Genomic DNA, 23,857 nt, shown 5'->3' on the forward strand with positions numbered 1-23,857 from the left:
TATTTGAAATAATTTATTTGAAATAATACGTTGTTTTTTCTAACATTGCCCTTAAACTAGAGGTACGTGTGCTGGTCTTGGAAATATTGTTGTTGAACCACCTGCCACTTTTGGCAAAGTCCTTCATGGACAGCACCTGAGAACATTTCTTACTCAAGTTGGGTCATGCGTGGGTTTGGAGTCAACAACCTGCAGTGCTGTTAGGCTCAGTCACTCCTAGATCCTCCTGCACAAGGACTGGAATCTTTTATTGTGTTGTCAATTTATGTAAAATAACCAGGGAGGAAATGTGAAGATCAAAGTAGAAGTCTCTTTTTTGTTGGATTTTTGGTTGCTATTTTATTTCTTGAATAGCCTGCTGCATGTTAGCTGTTGTTTCTCATTGACCTGAGCAGACACATAGTAGGGAGCTGGATCAGAAGTGGAGCAGCCAGGACTTGAACATGTACTCATTTGGGATGCAGGCCTCACAGGCAGAGGCGTAACCCTCTGTGGCCTAATGGCAGCCTGACAATTGGATTTTGAAGCAAGTTGTTTTATGTAAAATGAGAACAGGGTCCCTTACTAACCTGGAGATGGTAGAATCTGAAGGACAGCCTTCTCAGGAAGTGTGGCAGAACATGAGCAGGAGACGACGAAAGAAAGAACTGGGGATAAATTGGCAAAGGTTTGGGAACTCCAATTATGAAGTGTTAACACCTGTTAACTTCTGAATTTTGAAGTAAACAAATATTGTATAATGTGATTTTCCCATTGTTTACAAGATGAATTTTGATAGATTCAAATACTTGGGCTTTTCTGAACTTTTGGGTTTTTCATACTCATTGCTAGGCAAGAGAAGTAGATGAAAAAATTTATTTCTGAATTCATGATTAATATCATAAAACCTACTTAGAAATATATGTAAGTTGAAATATAATTAATTTCGTTTTCTATGTAGGTATCAGACACTTCATACAGGTTTTGTTTTATATTATAAAATACATTTTACATTTAACGACAAATCACAGTGTGCCCTTGATTTGTGATACTTGAAGGTAAAGTGTCGATTTTATTTTTGTTTTGCTTATAATAAATTCAGTGCTGTGTTTTTCAAGTGTCTATGGTTTTTGTCAATATTCATTATATTTTGTTAAAAGATTTATTTTTATTTATTTGTAAGAGTTAAAGAGAGATACAGAGCCAGAGAAAGAGAGAAAGGTCTTCCATCCGCTGGTTCACTCTCCAAATGACCACAGTGGGAAGAACTGAGCTGATTGGAAGACAGGAGCCAGGAACTTCCTCCTGGTCTCCCACATGGGTGCATGGGTCTAAGTACTTGGGCCATCCTCCACTGCTTTCCCAGGCCATAGCAGAGAGCTGGATTGGAAGAGGAGCAGCCAGGACTCAAACCGACATCCTTATGGGATGCCAGCACTACAGGCCTGGGTTTTAACCCCACTGTGCCACAGCACTAGCCGCATTGTTATATTTGTTTTTAAATAACCATCATCGTATTTATTTATAAACATAATTATTCTTCATAATTGGTTACATTGTATTTTTTGTTTATCCTGATTCACAGGTTATTCATTTTTATTTCTTCATTCTGTGATAAATATCTTCTTTTAACATGTATATGCACTTTTGTAATCCCAGTGAATTTTTAAAAATCTCAGTTCTATGTCATTTGCTAGATTTGTTATTGATTAGTTGGGAAAATTTATATACATTCTAAAAATAGTTAGCTTACTATAATGATTTTATCTGTAGCATTTTGTTTCTTTATTTTTTTCTGTTTGCCATGAGTGCTTGAATGGCAGAGTGCTCTCCCTGAGTATCACCAGGCAAGGATACTACTTGCGCATTTTCGGCTTCTTTACTATGGTTTTCTTGAAAAAGCCAAAGCGCTTACCTGCTGAGAATCCAGGTGCCCTCTGGTCTCAGCCAGAGCTGATAATGCCTGAAGTGTGTACTCAGTTACCAGGGCCCATTAATGAACCATAAATTAGTTTTGTAGGGACAGGTGTTGAGATGCAGTGGGTTAACGTGCTGCTTGGGATGGCTGCATCCCACATTGGAGTGCATGGGATCCAGTCCTGCCTCTACTTCCCACCCAGTGTTTTGTTAATGTGCAACCCAAGATGCAGGAGATGATGACTGACTTCCTTGCATCTTTGCTACCAACAAGGGAAATCTGGCTGGGATTGCTGATTTCCTGACTTTGGCCTCATCCAGCCTGGCCCAGCCTCAGCTGTTGAAGGCATTTGTGGAGTGAATATGTGGATCTCTTCTCTCCTGCTCTACCAGGCTTCCTCCTTCCCTCCCTCCCTCTTTCCTTCTTTCTATTGGTTTGCTTTGTAAAAAAATGCTTTGAGCATTGACAGGAGGGAGGGTGAGGTGAAAAGTATCACTGTGCTTCTAAATCTGTACATATGAAATATGTTCACCTTATGTAAATAAAAAATTCATGGAAAGTACATATTATAAAAGCTGTGCATGCATTTCAAAATTTTTTACACCAAAATAAACTCACTTTATAACTCCAGAATATAAAAAAGTTTGTAATCTTTAACACATTATATTTTGATTTTTTAAATCCTAAATTTTAGTTATTGTAGAAAAACACAAACCTATCTAAAATTTATTTGCTTATGTTTGTATGTGTATATGTCAGAATACAAAAGTACACATAATTCCTCCTAATTGAGATTATATTTCATGTAAAATTTTTTCTTTTAAATTTCATAGATCATGAAGAGTTTTCTGTACTTTTAATTGGTACATAATATTCTACATAATTATGTCACACTACTATTAGCATTTAGAGTATTCTCACTTTTAGAGTGTAGGTTTTTTGTTTCTTTACAGGTATATTTTTGAGCACATATTCTAAAAATTGGAATAACTGGTTCAGAATAATTACTGAAGACTATTAATTTCTTGCTTAGGGTTTGTTGCTGTATCCAATTCAGAAAAGAGTTCTAACAGGTTGATGAGCTTTGGTGCAGCATGAACAAGTTTGTAAAAGGATGTGTCCTGATGACATGCAGAATGAATGGCCGTGGATTGCACCTTGAAAATATAGCACTCTGCTTCGTAGCTTGGACTAGTTTAATTAACGTCGGTAGAGAAAAGTCTTGTGATGGTGAATAGTGAAGAAAAAGTTGATGATTTGCAGACACGAGGGGGAAGTTGTTAAATTGGGAAGGTGGTACAACTGACAGAATTGGGAAGTCTGGGAGAGACCACTGCTGAGAAAAGATCCTCACTGCATGTGGGATGTGTTTTGCGATACCTCCAGTTCAGACGAGTAAAAATGCCTAACAGTGGTCCCGGGTGGAGATAGCATCCGTATCAGAGTCACTCTCAAAGGGTTACAGAGGAATTGAATTATACCTTTGAACTAAGAATGAAAATATCACCATTGGCAGATGAGGTGAGGAACAAGAATCCACAATAGTGAGAAGCAGGAGGTGATCGGAAATGGCTTGGATGAACTTCCGTTAGAGTCAAGATATGACAGAGTTGAAGAAAAAATGATGCATTTACGTTATAAAACATTATAAAAGGATTGTTTGGATGGAAAGCTTTCCTCCCAGAGCTAAGGTGTTACTTATTTACAGAAACATTTGTGTGCAGAGGGAGATGTTGGGGAGGGATCACTCTCCTTTCTCTGCAACTTCTGAAGGCCACCTGCTGTCCTTTGTTCATGGCCCCATGGTTCCTCTTCAGATAGTCTCTGTTCCTGTTTTCTTGGATTTCTTCCCTCTCTCTGCCTCTCCACTTCAACTTCCACTTCCATAAGGATCTCTGAGATCAAATGAGATCTACTTGGATAATCCAACGCAACTTTAACCTATGTTAAAGTTAGGTGATTCATCGGGTTAACGCCCTGGCCTGAAGCGCCGGCATCCCATATGGGCACCAGTTCTCATCCTGGCTGCTCCACTTCTGATTCAGCTCTCTGCTATGGCCTGGGAAAGCAGTGGAACATGGCCCAAGTCCTTGGGCCCTTGCACCGACGTGGGAGACCCGGAGGAAGTGCCCGGCTCCTGGCTTTGGATCGGCACGGCTCCGGTCGTTGTGACCATCTGGGAAGTGAACCAGCAGATGGAAGACCTCTCCCTCTCTCTGCCTCTCCTCTCTCTGTGTAACTCTAACTTTCAAATAAATAAGTAAATCTTTAAAAAAAAAAAAAGTTAAGTGGTTAACAACCTTAATTCAATTTGCACCCTTCATTCCACTTTGCTATTTGACTAAGCATGGTATTAGGTTTTGTTGATTAGTATGTGATGTCTTTCACGGGTCACTGGTCATGTGATATGATGTTATTAGGAAAATGACACTAGTTGCTATATAAAGATCTACAATTCATCCTTTATAAGTATGTCATTAAAATTGAAATTCATATACAAAACTATACTATAAAAATATTCTATTCATATACTATCATCTTTAGAATGGTCACACTTTAGTAATCATAAAAAAGATAAACTAAGCAAGATAGAAAAACACTTCTATTTTTAATGACAAGTGACATACCAGATTACATTCTTTATAATTGTGTGTTTTGTACTTATGGGAAAATGAATTATGATCGTTTTTTGCAATTTCATCATTTCATGTTCTCTTTGCACTTTCTCTTAACTCTATTGGATTATTGTAAGAATAGATTGCTGCTTATCAATATGTACAGCTGATGAAGACTAAGGCACTGATGTTCTACTCAGAGAAAATAAGTGAAATTCGGTCTTGAAGCAGGGGAAACCTTCCAAGTTTCAAACTGTGGTGATGAAGATTTTAGTGCTTTGTCAGCTGTGATTTTAGATACAGATCCTGTTTCCCACTGCTCAGTGCCGACGTGGTCCCTCTAGATATCTGTTTTTATGACCTGGACTTTAAACCCTTTAATTTAGAGACTCTATTTTATTCATCTTTGTATATTCTGATTCTAGGTGTATAAGTGCATCTCAAATTGTTCATGGAAAAATGAAATTAACAGATAAGTTTATTTTGTTGCAAATGTTTCTTGAAATCTAGGCTTAGTTTTTTACCAATTCACACTTTTCATGAACTTTTGATGATACAACATATGCATGGATTTTAAAATTATTTTGTACTAAAGTAAACTTTTTAAAAAAGATTTTTATTTATTTATTTGAAAGGCAGAGTTACAGAAGAGAGGCAGAGGCACAGTGAGAGGGAAGGATCTTCTATCCAGGGGTTCACTCCCCAGATGCCTGCAATGGCCAGAGCTGAGCTGACCTGATGAAGCCAGGAGCTGCTTCTGGGTCTCCCACGTGGGTGCAGGGATCTAAGCAAATGGGCCATCTCTCACTGCTTTCCCAGGCCATCGCAGAGAGCTGGATCAGAAATGGAGCAGCTGGGTCTCAAAGCGGCATCCAGAAGGGATGCTGCTTCAGGCAGCAGCTTTACCCACTGTACCACAGTGCCAGCCCCAATTAACACTTTTTAATTGAATTTTCCAGAAACTTTTTGAAATACCCTGTGTGTCTGTAGTGCAATGGTGGTACTTATGGTTATAACACATATGGTAGTAAATATTACATGTTTATTATGTTATGAAATGCATATTATTATCACCACACTGTAAATTAGGAAGGAGATACTAGTTGATTTTCATTTTTTAAGATTTTATTTTATTTATTTGAGAGGTAGAATTACAGAGACAGGGAGAGACAGAGATACAGGTCTTCCATCTGCTGGTTCACTCCTCAAATGACCACAACGGCTACAGTCAATCCAGAGCCAGAAGCTTCTTCTGGATCTGCCACATGGGTGTGGGGGCCCAAGCCCTTGGGCCTTCTAATACTGCTTGCCCATCCCATTAGCAGAGAGCTGGAGTACAGACTGGCGAACCACCACGCTAGCCCTGAGCTATTTTTTAAAAAAGTGTTCAGGCTCCCCTTTGTGGTCAACGGGAGGGTGGGAATCTGAGCTCTTCTACTGAGAAGCCTCTGCCTCTCATTACCGTTCTATACTAGGTTTATGAGATGTGTCAGATCCTGCAGAGGTCCAGACTCTGCACCAGCATTGCAGTGGTCTGAATATTTGTGTCTCCCCAGACTCACATGTTAATACCTAACCTGCAGTGCAGGGCTTTTAGGAGGGTGGAGCACAGCCCTGACCAGGTGCCATTCTAAGAAAGTCAAACAGAAGAAACCTGCCTGGGAGAACACAGCTTAAGGAAGGAGTCTTCACACATTGAGTTTGGGTCGCAGGAGCTTTATCTCTGCCTTCACAATTTTCTGTTGTGTGCATTATAAATTACCCAGTCCTAGGTATTTTGTTTTAATAGTCCAGACTTAAGTGTTTTCTCAACTGTTTTTTCTAAACTAAGTTTTCTGAACTCCTCAACCAGTACTCTTTTTTTTGGTAATATCTTTACTGTTATCCTGCAAAACAGTCATCTGTAGAATACCTATTTGGCAAATGCTGAGAATCTGGATAAAATCTAAATTTTGTGTCATGACTTTCTTATTTGGAACTTTGCTTGTTTTCTTAGTTCTCTCCAGTTTGTCCTAAATCCTCTAGTACTGTTTCTCCACTTTTCTGTGTTTCTTCATTCCTTACTACACAGATCTTTACAGATCTGGAACCTGCATCCACAACCCAGTTTAAGGGTCATACCCCATTGGACTCTTTCAACACCATTTAGAAAACTGCTTCCGGACCAAGTACCTGGAATACCCAATACCTTATTATCATTCATCATCTGTCTCCTGTTCTTTATTCTTTTGTTGTAAACCTTTAGTCTCAGTGCTTATTGATGGTATTCAAACATGTAAATTTCTTGAATAGCATTTGAATTAAAGCATATTGAATTGTTCCTATGAACATAGATTTCTTTTAATAAACACACAGTATGATAGGCATTTCTTCCTTTTTTTTTTTAAGATTTATTTATTTAAAGACAAAGTGGCAGACAGATGAAGAGAGAGACAGATCGTCCATCCTCTCATTTACTTACTAAATGTTTGCGAAGACTGGTTCTGGGCCAGGCTGAAGCCAGGAGCCTAGAACTCCATTCATTTCTCCTTACTTGTATGGCAGGAACTCAAGTACTTGGGCCATCTTCCACTGATTTCCCAGCGCATTAGCAGGGAGCTAATGGAGCAACCAGGACTGGAACAGCACTCATGCAGGATGCCTGCCTTGCCAGCTGAACCCTGTCCCCGAAAGCTCCTCTTGTTCTGCAGAGGCACTGGTCAGCGGCAGTGAGGTCGAACATTGGCGGTCATGATTATTTTTTGAACTTTTGAGTCTAAGGCTTGTTAATAGCTAAATGTGACAAACACTTCAGAATGCCAAGAATATATGCCATTCTTTGCATGGTACAGGTAGAATCTTCATTACAGTCCTAGTAAGTAGGAACAGTGGGTGAGTAGGGTTGCCCCAGGGCACTGGTAGACTGGGACATTGCCTAGCTAAGTTTGATGCAAATTCCCCAAGTGTCCTAACTGAGAAGTCCCCCAGAACCACAAGGAAGCTCACCCTAGGGAGGAAGATGCTGATGTTATGGTGAGCCCTCAGGTTATAATTGTGTGGCAGCAGTCTTCCGACTATCTCCTTATAGGGCCCGTGCTCAATACATCTAACTCTGCTCACTCTAACTGACCACTCTGGTGAATTCTTTCACCACCCTTGACACTGACCTCAGTCAGTTGCTTCCCTCATTCTGTTAATTAAAGGCCATGGGAAAATAACAAGATAAATATATCTTGGTGCAAAAGTTTTTGTTGTGCATATGTTACTTTTTCGTAATTTTCCTAATTTTTATACATCTCTTATGTGAATTTTTATGAGGAAACCAAAGGCATGTAGTTAAGCACCAGTTGTCTGAGTTCCCAAAAAATAATTGGTGTACCAGTGATTCACACACCTGGGGAGCTGAGAGCCAGAATTGCACCACGTGAGTGTCAGTAGTGTCCTGTGCCTGAACCTTACCTCAGAGGGATCAAGTTTGGGGAGCACCTGTGATCCTGTGGTGTTTGCTGCAGGCGTAATGACACTTGATGGGAAAGTGAGAGCTTTGTGTAGCTGCTAGAAAAGAAGGGAGGGAACTGCCATGAGAAGGAAGGCTCAGAGACAGACCTAGACCTCGGAGCAAACAGCAAGTGCAGTGCTTGGCTAGAGCGACATCTGAAGCCTGAGAAAAGGGGCAGAATTATTGATGATGTGGTTTTACATGTAGACGTTTTTTCTTAGGAGACTTGCATAAACACCGAAAGCATTAAGTACGATTTTCTTTTAAGCCTAAGTTAAAATTCAGGAAGTTCATTCATTGAGCCATTCATATTCCCAATTAGTGAAAATTATTATTTTTATTTTTTGTGAAAATTATTTTTAATTTTGAGTCCAGCTTAATTAAATACTGCAGTGGGGGGAGGGAGCAAATGAGAACCTTTGGTTTGTGACTGCATACCATGGATGTTTGTTCTGGGTCATTATTGTTCGCTGGCTGCCATCACACAATCTCAGGTCCTGTATTCTTTTTTGCTCCCTGCCCCCTTCCTTGAGGAGTGATATAAGCAGAAATAGTGTCTGATTTACATCGTACTGTGTGAATACTTGTTGGTGTCATGATAAATGACCCTCATGCAATGGCTGATACAGCCTGAAGTGGTGTATTGATCAGGTCTTTGCGTTTGCCTTTTCCAGGTATCTTACATACGTGAACAAAATGCTATTTCGAAGTTGTTATGCATATTTATTTAGGGTATTAACTGAGCTGATCCAGAATGGAGCTTTTTTGAGATGCAGTCGTTCAGATGGCTGTCTGTCTTTTATCAGTGGATGTGACCCTGTCACTTGCAAGTTTGTAATGAGAGCATCACTGGTGTCAGGGTTTATTAGCAAGATGCCTGGATGTGCCCCTCATGACACGTGTGCTTGCATACGTTGTTTGCTTTAATTCTCACACACCCCTGTGAAATATGTTTGTCGTTTTTTTACCTGGAGAAACAGACTGGGGATGTGTATAGCACCTTCGACATGATGTGGTTCCCAGTACTCGAGCCAGGACTGGACCTCTGCTTTCTTGGCCTCTCCTGCACTACCCTACCTGCTCTTGGACGTCACTGTTCGGGGGGGGCAAACGTCCTTTGGTCAGCAGTGTCATCGTTTGTCCCAAGGCAACAAGAAGAGGGCCCTGAATGTTTTGTGTTTAGGAGACTTTGACTCTGTTTCTCAAGTAAGCTTTACCAGCTACCCTTGTTTCCTGTTGGTCATTTTTTAATTTGCCATCTCTTCAGCAGAGATTGAAAATGATGAGTCACGGCCGGCGCCGTGGCTCAGTATGCTAATCTTCCACCTGCGGCGCCGGCACACCGAGCTCTAGTCCCGGTCGGGGCACCGGATTCTGTCCCGGTTGCCCCTCTTCCAGGCCAGCTCTCTGCTGTGGCCAGGAAGGCAGTGGAGGATGGCCCAAGTGCTTGGGCTCTGCACTCGCATGGGAGACCAGGAGAAGCACCTGGCTCCTGGCTTCAGATCAGTGTGGTGCGCCAGCCGCAGCGGCCATTGGAGGGTGAACCAACGGTAAAGGAAGACCTTTCTCTCTGTCTCTCTCTCTCACTGTCCACTCTGCCTGTCCAAAAAAAAAAAAAAAAGATGAGTCACGTGACTGGTTCTCTCATCGTTTCACTGAGTAATATCCTCTCTGCCTGCTCTACGGGAAGAACATGGCCTTGCGGTGGACGTGAGTGGTGAGGCGGGCGGGCTGGGTCACTGCCAGTCGTCAGTAGGCCTGTCTGGGCAATGCAATGTGTGCTTGTCAGAGTGTATATGATGGGCAGCTGTCTTACAGACAGTCTTTCCCTTGCTGTGCTGGAATGCTTATGTGAACTTAACACCAAATACTTCATAAGGATTTCATCATCAGAAATCCTCACACAGTTGGAAATGATATCCTGTAGGCTGTGAGGCACATTTGACCTTATTATAAAGATGAGGGAAACAAAGAAAAACAGCCCAAGTTCAGGATAGCATCCTGCTGCCACTTCCTCTCTGAGTGTTGGGAGAGGTTCCTGTGCAAACCCGACGTTTGGCCCCTACATTGAACACTCTGACTTACACCCACCCGTGAGCAGGGAGATGCTAGCCTATCATAGCTCTGTATTTCTGGTAGTCTATTATTTGCTTTAATGGAATAGTTAGATCAACTTCCATGATTCTCAAAATATAGAAACTTGTACTTAGCCACATGCATTACATCCCAAGCTGTCCTGTGGATGCCTGAAACTGCAAAGTCCCAAACTGAATGGAGTATATACTGTTTGTTCATATATATATATATATATATTTACACACACACATATATATGTATATATATGGCACAGGAAGAGAAGAACAATGAAAATAAAACATAATTATGACTATTCAATTATAAAATTATTTCAACTTTAAGAATTTTGGTTATTTCTTATAATTTTAGAGTGCAGTTGACCATAAGTAACTGGAAGCACAGAGAATGAAACTGCCTGTCAAGCAGGACCACTGTAATTTAGTGATGCCAGCTGGATGGACCAAAGGAAGAAGTTTTTATTATACTACATTGAGTGAAGGAAAATCATTTCGAAATAAATTGGAATAAGTTAAATTAATTTCTTTTGACTTTATTTTTTTTAAATTAGAAAGTAGAAATTTATAGCTGCGATGCAAATCGTAGTACTGTATTGCTCTTTTGACACTAAAATCCAATTAAAGTGATGTTTCTATCAGGTACATATAGATATTTGCACATTGATCAATCATATATAGAGACTCCAACTTAAAAAAATTTAAAGGTGTTTCTTCAGATGGTCAAGTTCTTTCCTTGTAGACCACCTCAGTGAAAATGGTTCCGGCATGAATCCCGCCTTGACCATGACAGCCCATCTCTTGTTTGGCTTGCCCTTTAGAGGTTCAGTAGACTTACTCCAAGAATTCATCCCGAACTGATCGCCTTCAGACTAGTTCTGTTTCTCCAAATAAGAACCCCTTCTCTGTCAGACTTCTCATCTGTCCTTATGGAAATCGTGTTATCCCTAATTAACAACATAGACCCTAGGTCTGGCCAGTCGTGTCCTCTGCTTCTAGCCCTTGGTCCTGGCCACTGTGTCCGCCTGGATTATAAGAGTCAATTGATACCCCCCCCCGCTTTCTTTCTCTTGCTCTCTGTATTCTAAACAGAGAAGTGAGAGTAACTCTTAAAATGGAAGTTGAATAAATCCCTTCACTATTTTCCTCTTCACTTGCTGTACTCCAAAACTGTGTTACCTCTTGTGTGTTGCGATACCAGCCCCCAGCTCCCCACAATGTGTCTGTAGTGCCCACTGTTGGCTGGGGTTGCCCCTCTTCCCTCGGACGTCACACGCCTATGCCACCAGGTGCAGAAGGGCAGTGCACTCTGCTGGTACTTCCTGTCCTCCCCCGTGTTCTCCTCCCGTCTGCCATGTTTACAGGCCATGCAGTTTGCTCCCCCCTACCCCCAAGTCTGTTTTCTTCACTAGGTTTCCCCTCTTGGCGTCTGGGACTTTTATGAAGTTCATGTGTGTACCACAACTGTGTAGAACTGTTCGTTGTGTACCAGTGGATTTTTAGTAAATATGGAAGCAAATGTGTACATGACTGGTTAGCTTCATCCTTGAAGCAGGAGGTTGCTGGCCTGTGCCACTTCTTCCTCTTGTTCAGCCGCAGCTTGGAGTGAAAGCTCCAGGAGTTGCTCTGATGGTCTGATCTGCGGCAGTTGGAGCAGAGCCTGCCTATGGCTTGCACATAGGAAATGAACCAGTGAATGAGTTGAGACAGGCCGTGAATGTATAACGGCATGAGTCTTTTTTAGGACCATAGCATTTTAGATTGGAAGTCATTTTTGGTAGTGTTTGGATACAATTTTTAAAAATTACTGTGTTAAAAATATGTAAACAGTATAGTTCAAATGATAAAATGATAGTTAGCAGTATAGTTAAAATATGGTTAAATGACCCTTCAATGGTCACATGTTGCGGCAATTTTATCTTCCCATAGATTGGAATTTTACATTAGTCATGTTTGCCTTACATTTTTTTTTTCTCTATTAAGCTGATTTCAATTCCTTTTTTTTTTAACTTTTATTGAATAATTTTAAAGTTCCAAAGTACAACTTTTGAATTATAGCGGCTTTTCCCCCCATAACCTCCGTCGCCTTACATTTTTAAACTGTGGATAATACTGATGCTTTTGCTTTAGATCAGATATAAAGAATTGGTATTTATGTTGTCAAATTTTGGATGAACAAATATGTTGTGTTTGAATATATCTGACCCATGTTTTAGCCTTACAGACTTTTCCCTGTAAAAGATTATTATCTCTCTAAATATTAAACATTAGTGACCATCAGCAGCTGTTGGGATTTTATGCTAGGAACAAGTTTTCCTTCTCTATTTGTTTTCCTGTCTGTTCCTCTGTGCAGTGTAGTAGTTTTGCTTCAATTCTTAAAACTTAAAATATTTTAATAATTTCTTCTGTTAAAAACCGCACTGTGGTTTCTAAATTCAGATCTCTTAAATTATGCTTGGTCGTGTAAATAAGCTGTGCTTTGCAACTTTGGGTTTTTAACCTTTGCTCTTTGCTATTAGCGTTATGTTTTTTTAATTATAGGAAAATACAGGACAGTAGGGAAGTTATGACTTAAATGGACTTTTGTTATTACTGTATTCTTTTTTAAGGGAATGAAAAATGTTATTTATTTTGTTCAAATCAAGCAGAAGCAAAAATAGAATATCTTGTATTGTTAATTTTTGCTCAGCAGTTAATATTATCACAGTTTGATTCTTTGTGGTAATCATCTTTCCACTTGGTGATTGATGATGCGATTAGTTATTTATAATTTGTCCATAGTAGTTATTACGTAATATATTAAACAGAATGAATATTATTTTCATTGTATATATGTAGACTATATCAATAATGAAGTCATAGTCATTTAAAGAAATGCAAGCATATCCTTGTGGCCGTACCACTGAGATTCTTTGATGCATGACAATAAGCAAAACAGGCCAGGCTAGTAAAGGAAAGAAGCATTCCCATGCTTAAAAATTGCTTTGTTCTTGGCTTTTGCTGGAGGACTCTCACATGAGGGTGCAGTCTTACCGTCTTGTGTTGTCCATTTGTGTAAATACATCCAGATGAATTCCGTGTCTCATGTTAAGAATCTTATAACATGCCAATTTGATTTGTAGCCCTTCATATCATAGAATGCTAATTAAAATCATATTTTTGCATATGTCATGCCTCTCATGTACATATGCAAATAGATTCTGTTGCCTTTCAGCTATTAGTAATTAACTTTATGAAGGACAGCTGTAATACATAATTAACAAAAATGTTTGCTAGCCCTTTTATACTGAAAGTTACAACAGTAATTTTTTTTTACTTATCAAGAGGGCCGTTTTAGTCTGATGCTTCTGAATGAGGTCTAAATTGTTTTAAATAATCACATGATGTAATTAAATTGGTGTTGTACTGTGTTCCGTGGAAGAAAGGTGCTCCATGTACTGCCTGCTGATTCCCGTCCGTTTCATTTTTATGTCAACAAAATGGAATTAAGGGAGCTGATTTGTGTATACATTAAGATAGTGTGTCAGGTAATACTTTTTGTTTTTTCAGTCATTGAGATCTTCCTTGTACTTCAATGCTGGAGACACAGTAAACATTTATATCATTTTAAAAAAACCCCCCTTCAAATTATTGACATGTTTTTAAGGACGCTTCATGAAAGCTGTTCATTTTCTCTCTTATAATGCGTCAAATATTTAATACTATCATGACTGAAGTGTGAGTTGGGCTGCGGGCACTGTATGTCCTATGGTGATACTGCTCTATCTTTCTCACAACCAGCTTTGGAGACAGTGACTGGAGAACTACAGTCATTGTTTTGGTCTTTAGGTCACTGTTGCTATACGCAAGTATGAAAATGAACCAGTCAGCATGGATGAAATTATTTACTGTTGTGATAATATGTTTACTTTGTATGCAAGCAAATTGTTCAAGAGTGCAAAAAGTAAATTGTTCAAGAGAACAATTGTTCAATTGTTTAGGTGTTCAAGTGTAACATACTTTTTCATGCTATATCCACATATATGTATTAAGTAGTTTTTGTCTAGATTTCTAGCATACTCATGTTTTAGTTCCATAATTTCTTTTTTTTTTCCCCCTTAGGGTTGCATTTGTAATGAAGAAGCATTTAAATACGCATCTACTAGGCAAACATGGAGTTGGCACCCCAAAAGAAAGGTAACTTCCATTTACTTTTTTTTTTTTCGCTTAACAAATAAAATTACATTTTCATTTTAGTCTTTGTTTAATGAGAGGGCTTCTAGAATTTTTATGAAGTCAATTCATGTTTTGCATTTCTGGTACTCTGCTCGAGTATCAAATGTTTGTGATTCTCCCACAAAAATTTAATTACATAGTTTAATTTAAAAAAAATTGAAATCTAAAAATATTTTAAAGGACATGGGGGACTTTGAACCTTTACGCCAAGCTTAAAGCAGTAGGAGAGTTGAGTGGATGGAACTGACTTCTCTAAATACATTAGGGCTGCTAAAACCAATGTGGGAAACTAACCTTTGCATTTTTTATGTGTATTTATTTTTGAGTTTTGAGATAGTATTTTTGAATTCTTATTGTAGACTTAAACATTGCTGATGCTACAAAAGAAATAAATCTTGTGTCATTCCCAAAGTAATACTACAGTTGCCATGTCATGAAAAATAACACTACAATTATTATGTCATCAACTGCCAGGTCTCCTTTGTTTTCTTCTTGCTACTGTATCATAATTAGCTTCATCACATCGACTTAATGATATTAGGTGAACTGAAATAGAGCAGTGTCAGCTACCAGGTGAGCTTGGCCACTTCTGAAATTCTGAAATCGGGAAAATGTGCAGCCCTCTCAGGAAGAGTGTGAAAACTGTCTTCCTTCTTAAAGTCAGCCTAGATTTTCAGCTTCCTTCAGACTCTCCTAGATAGTATCCCAAAATTTTGCAGATATATTTTGGAAAGTTTCCTTCCTTAATGCTTATTTTTATTGATATATTGAAATATCAAAAATGATGCAGTAGCTTCTGCTTTGAGGTCTGAGGACTCTTCAGCCACATTTGTAAATGTTTTGTGGTCTCTTTAAAAAATCTAAAATGCTCTTGCCGTATTTTCTCTGTCTGTGAGGAATTTAACTTTTCCAAGGGAGGTGACATGTTTTCTTTAGTATGGTAGTATGAACAGAGTTTATTACTGTGTCAATATATTGGGATATTTCATGTGCTTCCTTTTTACTTACACTTTTGGTTTGTCATACTATATTAAACTATACATAATATACTGTATATAACACTGTATTTAATAATTGTGGCCATGATGTATGCATTGAACATGTCATGTATATTTTCAAATTTTAAATAATTATTATTTAAAAAAATAATAATTTAGGCCTTGTCCACGTTATGTCTCCTACGTGTTTATGTAAGTGGAAACAATACGTATTTTTCATCATATTCCATTTGTTTCCAGATGCATTATATCAGTTTATCATTCTGTGACCTTCCTAGCCCTGAGTTATCATTGTACCTGTAAGGACTCATATCCAGAAAGTTAAACTAATAATTACTGTTGGTTCATAAATGTTGGAACTGGCTCTTAATTTCAGCACACATTTGAACACAAAGAGTCTAGGTCAGATAAGTAATAAAAAGATAAATGTTTCCAAATTATACCTTTAAATAGTATGTTTTAAGCCCATATATTTCATTTGAGTTTTTAATTTTGGAATTTTATTGAAGTGTTTGTTCTTATTATTTCATCAATAGAAAGCAATCTCTCAATTGTGTGTGTATATTATAAATATACATGTATGGGCCGGCGCCGCGGCTCAATAGGCTAATCCTCTGCCTGCGGCGCCGGCACACCGGGTTCTAGTCCCAGTCGGGGCACCGGATTCTGTCCCGGTTGCCCCTCTTCCAGGCCAGCTCTCTGCTGTGGTCCAGGAAGGCAGTGGAGGATGGCCCAAGTGCTTGGGCCCTGCACCCGCAAGGGAGACCAGGAGAAGCACCTGGCTCCTGGCTTCGGATCAGCGCGATGTGCAGGCCGCAGCGGCCATTGGAGGGTGAACCAACGGTAAAGGAAGACCTTTCTCTCTTTCTCTCTCTCTCTCACTGTCCACTCTGCCTGTCAAAAAAAAAAAATATATATATATATATATACACATGTATGTATCAAACATGTTAACATTAGTGATACCTCCTGTATGACATGAGAGGAGTTTGAGACACAGAGCCTTACTGCTTGAATTTTTTCTGGGTTGAAGGACACTTTTTCTTACCTTCACTCATTTCAGCCCCAAGTATATGAACTACAGAGGTAAGAGGTTCAGTGTCTTTCTCCCCTTAGCCATGGTAAGCTTTTCTCATATATCAATACTGCTTTTGTCCTAAAATCAGGGACTGAATCCCAAATACGTCTCAGTGCACACCCATCTTCTGCATTATTACTTTAGGTAGTCCAGGCTACAATGTTCATCTACCACGGGGTGGGGAACCTTTTGTCTGCCATCGGCTGTTTGGATATTTATCACATCATTCGTGGGCCATACAAAATTATCAGCTTAAACATTAGCCTGCTGTAGATTTATTGAATTTCAAGCCCATTCTTAGGGCAGGGCCAGACCCAGTTATTTCTCAGGCCTTGTGTGGTCTTTGGATTGGATGTTCCCCACCCCTGAAGCCCAACATCTTTGAATTGTTTTGGCTATTAAGAGTTCTTTGTTTCAGAGGACTCCTTGTTATGCAGTGTCTATTCCTATGGCATGTTACCTAGTAATACTGAATTGGAGGTCTAACACTTTGACCACAATATAATTGTGCAGTAGATGGCTGCGGCTGCCAAAGACCACAATTTAAGTGGCATCATCTGGTACAGGAAACACCGAGAGGCTCCTTCCTCTTGCCTGTTAGTGGTTTTAGGAAGCAGGAAAACTTTTTGTTTCTGTTGTTGTTGTTTCAAATATTTATTAAAAAGAGAGTTATTCATTCATTTAAAAGTCAGAGTTACAGAGAGAGGGGGGGTGGAAGACTGAGAGACATCTCCTGTCCATTGGTTCACTCTCCAAGTGACTGTGGTGCCAGGAGCCGGGAACTCCAGCTGGTCTCCCATGTGGGTACAGGGCCCACCTTCCACTGCTTTCCCAGGCGCATTAGCAGGGAGCTGGATCAGAATTGAAGCAGCCAGGACTCAAACCAGAACCCATATGGGATGCCAGCATTGTAGGCTTAACCTGTTGTGCCACAGGCTGTGCCAGGGAAACTATTAGCATGCTGAACCATCGGTTTGGGCATAACTGTTCTCTGAATGAAGTTAAACATTTTCCTTACCCACTTAAAACATTGATGCCTTGGGTATAATTTTGCAAGCTTGCTATATTTTAATCCGTTCAAGATAGTATAATCAGTTTCTTTTAGTGTTTTGAATTAGATTCTTTCCTCTAAAGCATTGCATATTATATCAAACAGTAATAGAAGTTAACTAAATAGGTTGTGACAACTAAGTTAATAATGCATTTTGTTTGCAAGTGTTTAGGTCTTTTGTTTTGAAGGATATATGCAAAAATGATAATTCAAAAAATAAATTTCTATGGTTGAACTGTAATGTTTAATGAACAGTAAGTTTTATCAGTGTAACTCTTAAATGGAAATAGAAAATGAAATTGTTCCAAGCACTTTCGTTTGAGACTCGATGAATACCTGGACTGAGTAAGAACGTATTGTTTTTGTCTTAAAATTTGGATTAACTGATTTTAAGTTGGTATATTATATTATGTCTGCAGTCCTGCACACATAAATACAAACAAGTAAGTGTACATACAATTCACATTCTAAAATCACTAATTAATTTGCAAGTTTATTCTAATGCATACCTTCTTTTAGGAGTCATTCTCTTTGTATCATAAGTAAGCCAAAGTATCTTTGTGACTCTGAATTTGCTAGTAGTAATCTAGAACAGGGGCTTATCCAAAGCTCTCCCCTTGGAAAGATCAGAGTAAGGTGCATGTGATGGTGGAAGGGCCTGGCGTTGGCAGTCAGCGGGGCTTTGAGTGACTGTCTCTACGTAGAAGGCAGTGGTTTCCAGGATCTCTCATCTGCATTCCGTTTGTGCTGTGAGGGTTACAGTTAGGCAATAATCTTTCCTGGTAGCATCTCTTGAACATGGGCTCACTCACAAAACCATTTTACCAATAAAGGATTTTAGGCTGGATGAGTTCATTGTAAAGAATAAACTTTAAATCATCTCATAGCCAATAACATGTACCCATATTTTTACAAATGAATATCCAGATATCAGCTCTTAGTTTTTTTCAGTGAAGCCAATTTTGGGGGAGCTTAAGAAAGTATGTACTTTCTTTTTTTTTTTTTTTTTTTGGACAGGCAGAATGGATAGTGAGAGAGACAGAAAGAAAGGTCTTCCTTTTTGCCGTTGGTTCACCCTCCAATGGCCGCTGCGGCCAGCGCATCGCGCTGATCCGAAGCCAGGAGCCAGGTGCTTCTCCTGGTCTCCCATGCGGGTGCAGGGCCCAAGCACTTGGGCCATCCTCCACTGCCTTCCTGGGCCATAGCAGAGAGCTGGCCTGGAAGAGGGGCAACCGGGATAGAATTCGGCGCCCCAACTGGGACTAGAACCCAGTGTGCCGGCACCACAAGGCGGAGGATTAGCCTGTTGAGCCACGGCGCCGGCCAGAAAGTATGTACTTTCAGTTGGTGCCTTATTTGCCAGCATCCTGTTGAGGGGTTCAGGCCCATACCAGTCCGCTCAGGCCTAATGGGATTTTCTCCAGACTTTTGCAAATTCACAAGCGCTGAAATTTGTGTAGGCCTCTCCCCTGTTATCAGACACATGGGATTTGGGGTTAACCTTCTTTTATTATATATATATATATGCATATTTATAGCACCTTTGATCTATCTTATTGACAAGTAAAATCTTTCTTCCACCTGTTCTTTCTGTGGGATGGAAAGTCTGACCATTCTAGAACTGTTTGATTGTTTTAAAGCACTAGTGTTATACCTGACATTGGGTGGGTCTTTTTAAAGGCTATTTTGTCTCGTTTCCTTCTCTCTTTGCTCAAAAATCTATATGTATGTGTTATAAAAACACCATCATTTTTTTTTTTTTTGTTTATTTGTTTCTCAAGGCTAAAGACCCTTTTGCCCTTTTTCTCGAAACATGAAGATAAACATTCCTGGGGAGAGTATATATTCTTATCCATGAAGTTGTTGCTGGAGCTGTGCCTAGTATACCTTTTTTTTTCTTTGTTTGTTTTTTTAAAGATTTATTTATTTTACTGAAGGAGTTACGGGGGGCGGGGATAGAGAGAGAGAGAGAGAGAGAGAGAGAGAGAGAGAGGCTTTACCTGCTATGCCACAGTGCCAGCCTTGCCTAATATACTTTGTGTTGAGAAACTTAGATTGCTATTAGAGCAGATGTTCACAGAAACCTTGAATAGCATATGGTGGAAAAGCCTAAAATTTTTCCTTTTAGAATCGATTCCATTCATAGAATGTGAGTTAATTCCTAAGTCACAGTTTTATTTTGTTGTCTACTTAAAAGAAACAACTTTGGCCAAGTTATTCTTGTTGCATGAATTTCCTCTTATTAAAGGGTAGTTTTCCTCAGTTGTTAACAATGAATTTCTTTTTTTTTTCTTAACATTTATTTAATGAACATACATTTCCAAAGTACAGCATATGGATTACAATGGCTTCCCCCCCATAGGTTCCCTCCCACCCGCAACCCTCCCCTTTCCCGCTCCCTCTCCCCTTCCATTCACATCAAGATTCATTTTCAATTCTCTTTATATACAGAAGATCAGTTTAGTATATGTGGAGTGAAGATTTCAACAGTTTACACCCACATAGAAACACAAAGTGAAAAATACTGTTTGAGTACTAGTTATAGCATTGAATCACAATGTACAGCACATTAAGGACAGAAATCCTACATGAGGAGTAGGTGTACAGTGACTCCTGTTGTTGACTTAACAAATTGACACTCTTGTTTATGGCATCAGTAATCACTCTAGGCTCTTGTCATGAGATGCCAAGGCTATGTAAGTCTTTTGAGTTCACCGACTCCGATCATATTTAGACAAGGTCATAGTCAAAGTGGAAGTTCTCTCCTCCCTTCAGAGAAAAGCCCATGAGAGTATTTCAGGCACGGAAAGCCAGGACACTCTGTCAAAAAAAAAAAAAAAAAAGACCTAAATGAAGGATCTCCGCACGTGAGATCCCAGTGGAAGGAACGGGTCATCAAAGAAGGAGGTACCTTTCTCTGAAGGGAGGAGAGAACAATGAGTTTCTGTATGATGCCTGCAGTTGCGATTTTTATCATTGAAGTGGTGTCTTGTCCTCATGGATGTGCTGTGATATTTTATTCTATGGATCTGTCCCTCCTAGAGTCCTAATGCAGTAGACTTTATAAACTTCAGTCCCTTCCTGTCCATTCTTCAGGCTGTCTCTCTTACCCACCTCTGAGTTGTCTCAACCCCTCCAAGTTCTTATTTTCCACCATGGTTAGCCATCTTTTTCTTTTTTTCCCCCATGAAGTGCAAATTAGGAAAAACAAAAGTGTTTACAGGTTGCACTCTGTTTTAAAAAATACTTAGGGCCAGCACTGTGGCTCGCTTGGTTAATCCTCCGCCTGCGGCACCGGCATCCCACGTGAGCGCCGGGTTCTAGTCCTGGTTGCTCCTCTTCCAGTCCACTCTCTGCTGTGGCCCGAGTGCTTGGGCCCTTGCACCCGCATAGGAGACCAGGAGGAAGCACCTGGCTCCTGGCTTTGGATCGGTGTAGCTCCAGCCGTAGCGGCCATTTGGGGGGTGAACCAACAGAAGGAAGACCTTTCTGTCTTTTTCTCTCATTGTCTAACTCTATCTGTCAAATAAAAAAAAAAAATCCATTTTAAAGAAATTTACACAAGAAATACCTCTGTTGAGCCAAAATAGGATGAAAAAACATGTCAATCTTTGCAACCTGATTTGCTCATTTTAATAGATGGGGAGGCTATTACAATTTACTGAATTAACATAGCTTTTGCATTTGCTGGGGACTTCTTCTTTTCATCTTCTATTTTACCAACTGTTACAGGTTATGATTTTATTGAGAAAAAGTAGGCTTCAGTAGTTTGTCAGCTCTACCAGATAATTATTTCTCTGTGGAAAGTATAGGAGTCTTATAAGTTCATCTGAAGACAGGGTTGTTATTCGTAGAAAATTTCTTCACACATTTTCCTGGCTTACACTAACGCTTTATTCAGAATTCTACAGTTTCCACCAAATTATCTTGCCAGAATTTGGGAAGTATTTCTGAATTACCTTGATAATTTAGTTGTTTTCGGTTGGCTGTGTTACAGTTGCCTTACTACTTGTAGGGGTATTTTCTAACTTCTGCTTCATAAGTGTTCCATGTGAACACTACAGAGAGTATGTATCTGTGGTGTAGAACGCAGGGTTCGTGGTCGCTCTCACGGCTCCTCTCTCGGGGAGTGACGAGCTGGTTCTGCACGTCTCCAGTGTCAGCAGTCCAGCAGTGCTCTTGAATCAGCCGCATAGCCAGAAGCTCTGTAGAATACCTCAATTCCATTTATTTGCAGATAATTTATTTTGTTTTTTTTTAAAAGATTTATTTGCTTGAAAGTCAGAGTTACACAGAGAGAGAAGGAGAGACAAAGAGAGAGGTCTTCCTTCTGCTGGTTCACTCCCCAGATGGCCGCAATGGCCAGAGTTGCGCCTATCGGAAGCCAGGAGCCAGAAACTTCTGAGTCTCCCATGTGGGTGCAGTGGCCCAAGGACTTGGGCCGTCTTCCACTGCTTTCCCAGGCCATAAGAGAACTGGCTCTGAAGAGGAGCAGCTGATCTCAGACCAGTGCTCATGTGGGATGTAGGCACTGCAGGCGGTGGCTCTACCCGCTACACCACAGCGCCAACCCCAGGTAATTTACTTTGATGTCCTGAATCTATACTACTTCCAGTCATTTCTTAATGTTTTCCAGTTTCATCCTTCAGTTGATGTCATTGCCACAGAACTGGTTTCATTCACTGTGTTGTTTTTGTTAACATCTCTCCAACGAAAAGGATTTTAATGGTTTTGCACTTATAATGGTAATGACTTAAATTTAGGAGTGCTTTAAGAAATACCTTTATACAACTTGTATTATTATTGTAAACATAGTGTTATGAGGCTGCACCTGATAGTATGCCATATCTTCCTAATCAGACTCCGGGGAGTGATTTCTTTAGTTTTTGTTGCAGGAAAAGTTGTGTTTTTCTGTACCGATTTGTCATTTTAGTCTTAAGTACTAAGGAATCATATGTATAATTGAGTTTTCCTCTTTATGTTTACTGCTCGGAAGCTCCGTCTCTTGGGTGTGGGGTGGATTTTAGGGAATGGATTTTATTCACTACTGTCATTTGCAGCTGCTTCCTCCCACCCCCCGCCATGGGGAAGTCCCATTTTATGTGATACATCTTCACGACTTCTCATAAATCGAAGCTCACATAGAGATTTTTTTTTTTTTGGAATCAAGTTGATATTTTTGGGAGAGTGCTTGTATCTTCAGCTATTTGGTTTTGGGGCACTGTGTTGAGCATTATACAGCCCTGTTGTTAGGTATGTTTAAATTGGCTTGTCTTGTTATAGGAGAATTTTGTGCACTGCTTTGTATTGTCCCTGGTAGTTTTTATTTCTCAGGATTATCTGTTATTTTGAAGAATGCTAGCCCCCACAGTATGCTGAGCAGACACAGTTAATAACATTCCCAATTCAAGAAAGGATGGCATCTTTCTGTTTTATCCAAGGGTATTTTTTATGTGGCCTGATCAAAAATATTGTTTATTGTTTTATTGTATTTTCACTATATTGATTAAATATCCTATTTACTATCTTAAAAAATTCTTATGAAAATAGGTGTGAGGTTGTGTTATATAGCACAGAAGATATTTTTTTCTCTGTACTTTTTCTAAGATTCATCTATTTTAGGACTATAATTTTTAAAAATTTTCTTCCTGGGTATTTAACTAAACATAAATGTTGTATAATTCACTCCTTAGAAAATATTGGCTATTGCATAGATACTTTGATTAGTAAAGTTTTTTAGTAGAGGAAGCAATTCTGCTTAAATAGTTTTATGAAGATGGTAGTGAGGGCATGTATTTTATCACCAATTCATTCTTGCAGTGCACATTTGCTACAGTGACTGCCATGTTCTGAGCCATGGGTGCTGGGCACTGTTTGAATGTCACAGAGCCTCTCGCTTGCTTGGAGCTTAGCTGTGGCGGTGATGGGCAAGGGTAAGGATGGACCAGAGTCATCAAACAGAGAAGAGAACTATAGGTCACTCTCCCATGAGAGTAAAATCACATGCCTTCCCCGTTGATGCCTGACAGGGTGCTCCCTTTGGCTGGATGCACAGCGAATTGCTTTTTTGAAGGACTGCTTTTTAAGTAAAATGTGGTTATTTTGATGTGTTTTGTTCCTGTAAACCTGGAGGTTTAGGAACTTTTCCCAGAGGCAGGGAGAGCACTAAGGGAAGAACCAAGATCTCTGTGTTGCTTATATTGTTTGAGTAAATGTAACCAGGAAGAGTTTCATTCAGGGCTATTATGGGCATGGAAAGATGACCCTGGGAAGCCAGTGGGTATCAGTCTGGGGCCCTCGACAGCTGCTGTGCCAGTCATCTATGTAAGATCTGGGCAGCGTTACTGAGAACTCTTGGGACTGCAGCTCTGGCCTTGAAGAGTCCAGACACAAGGAGAGACTATGGGCAAGTGGATTAGCCTTGCTTCTGTGACT

At 39.7% G+C, this 23,857-nt stretch overlaps 1 protein-coding gene across 2 annotated transcripts in view; it reads left to right on the plus strand.

Annotated features, from left to right (window-relative positions):
• Positions 1-23,857, plus strand: part of ZNF407 (zinc finger protein 407) — a 464,217-nt gene that overhangs the window by 166,402 nt on the left and 273,958 nt on the right. For both annotated transcript variants that reach the window (XM_062201806.1, XM_062201807.1), the window contains exon 4: positions 14,182-14,256. In XM_062201806.1, coding sequence (XP_062057790.1) covers positions 14,182-14,256 — 75 coding nt within the window. The remainder of the gene's footprint in view (positions 1-14,181; positions 14,257-23,857) is intronic.

The sequence above is a fragment of the Lepus europaeus genome, chromosome 9, assembly GCF_033115175.1.
Source record: "Lepus europaeus isolate LE1 chromosome 9, mLepTim1.pri, whole genome shotgun sequence".
NCBI classification, from domain to species: Eukaryota; Metazoa; Chordata; class Mammalia; order Lagomorpha; family Leporidae; genus Lepus; species Lepus europaeus.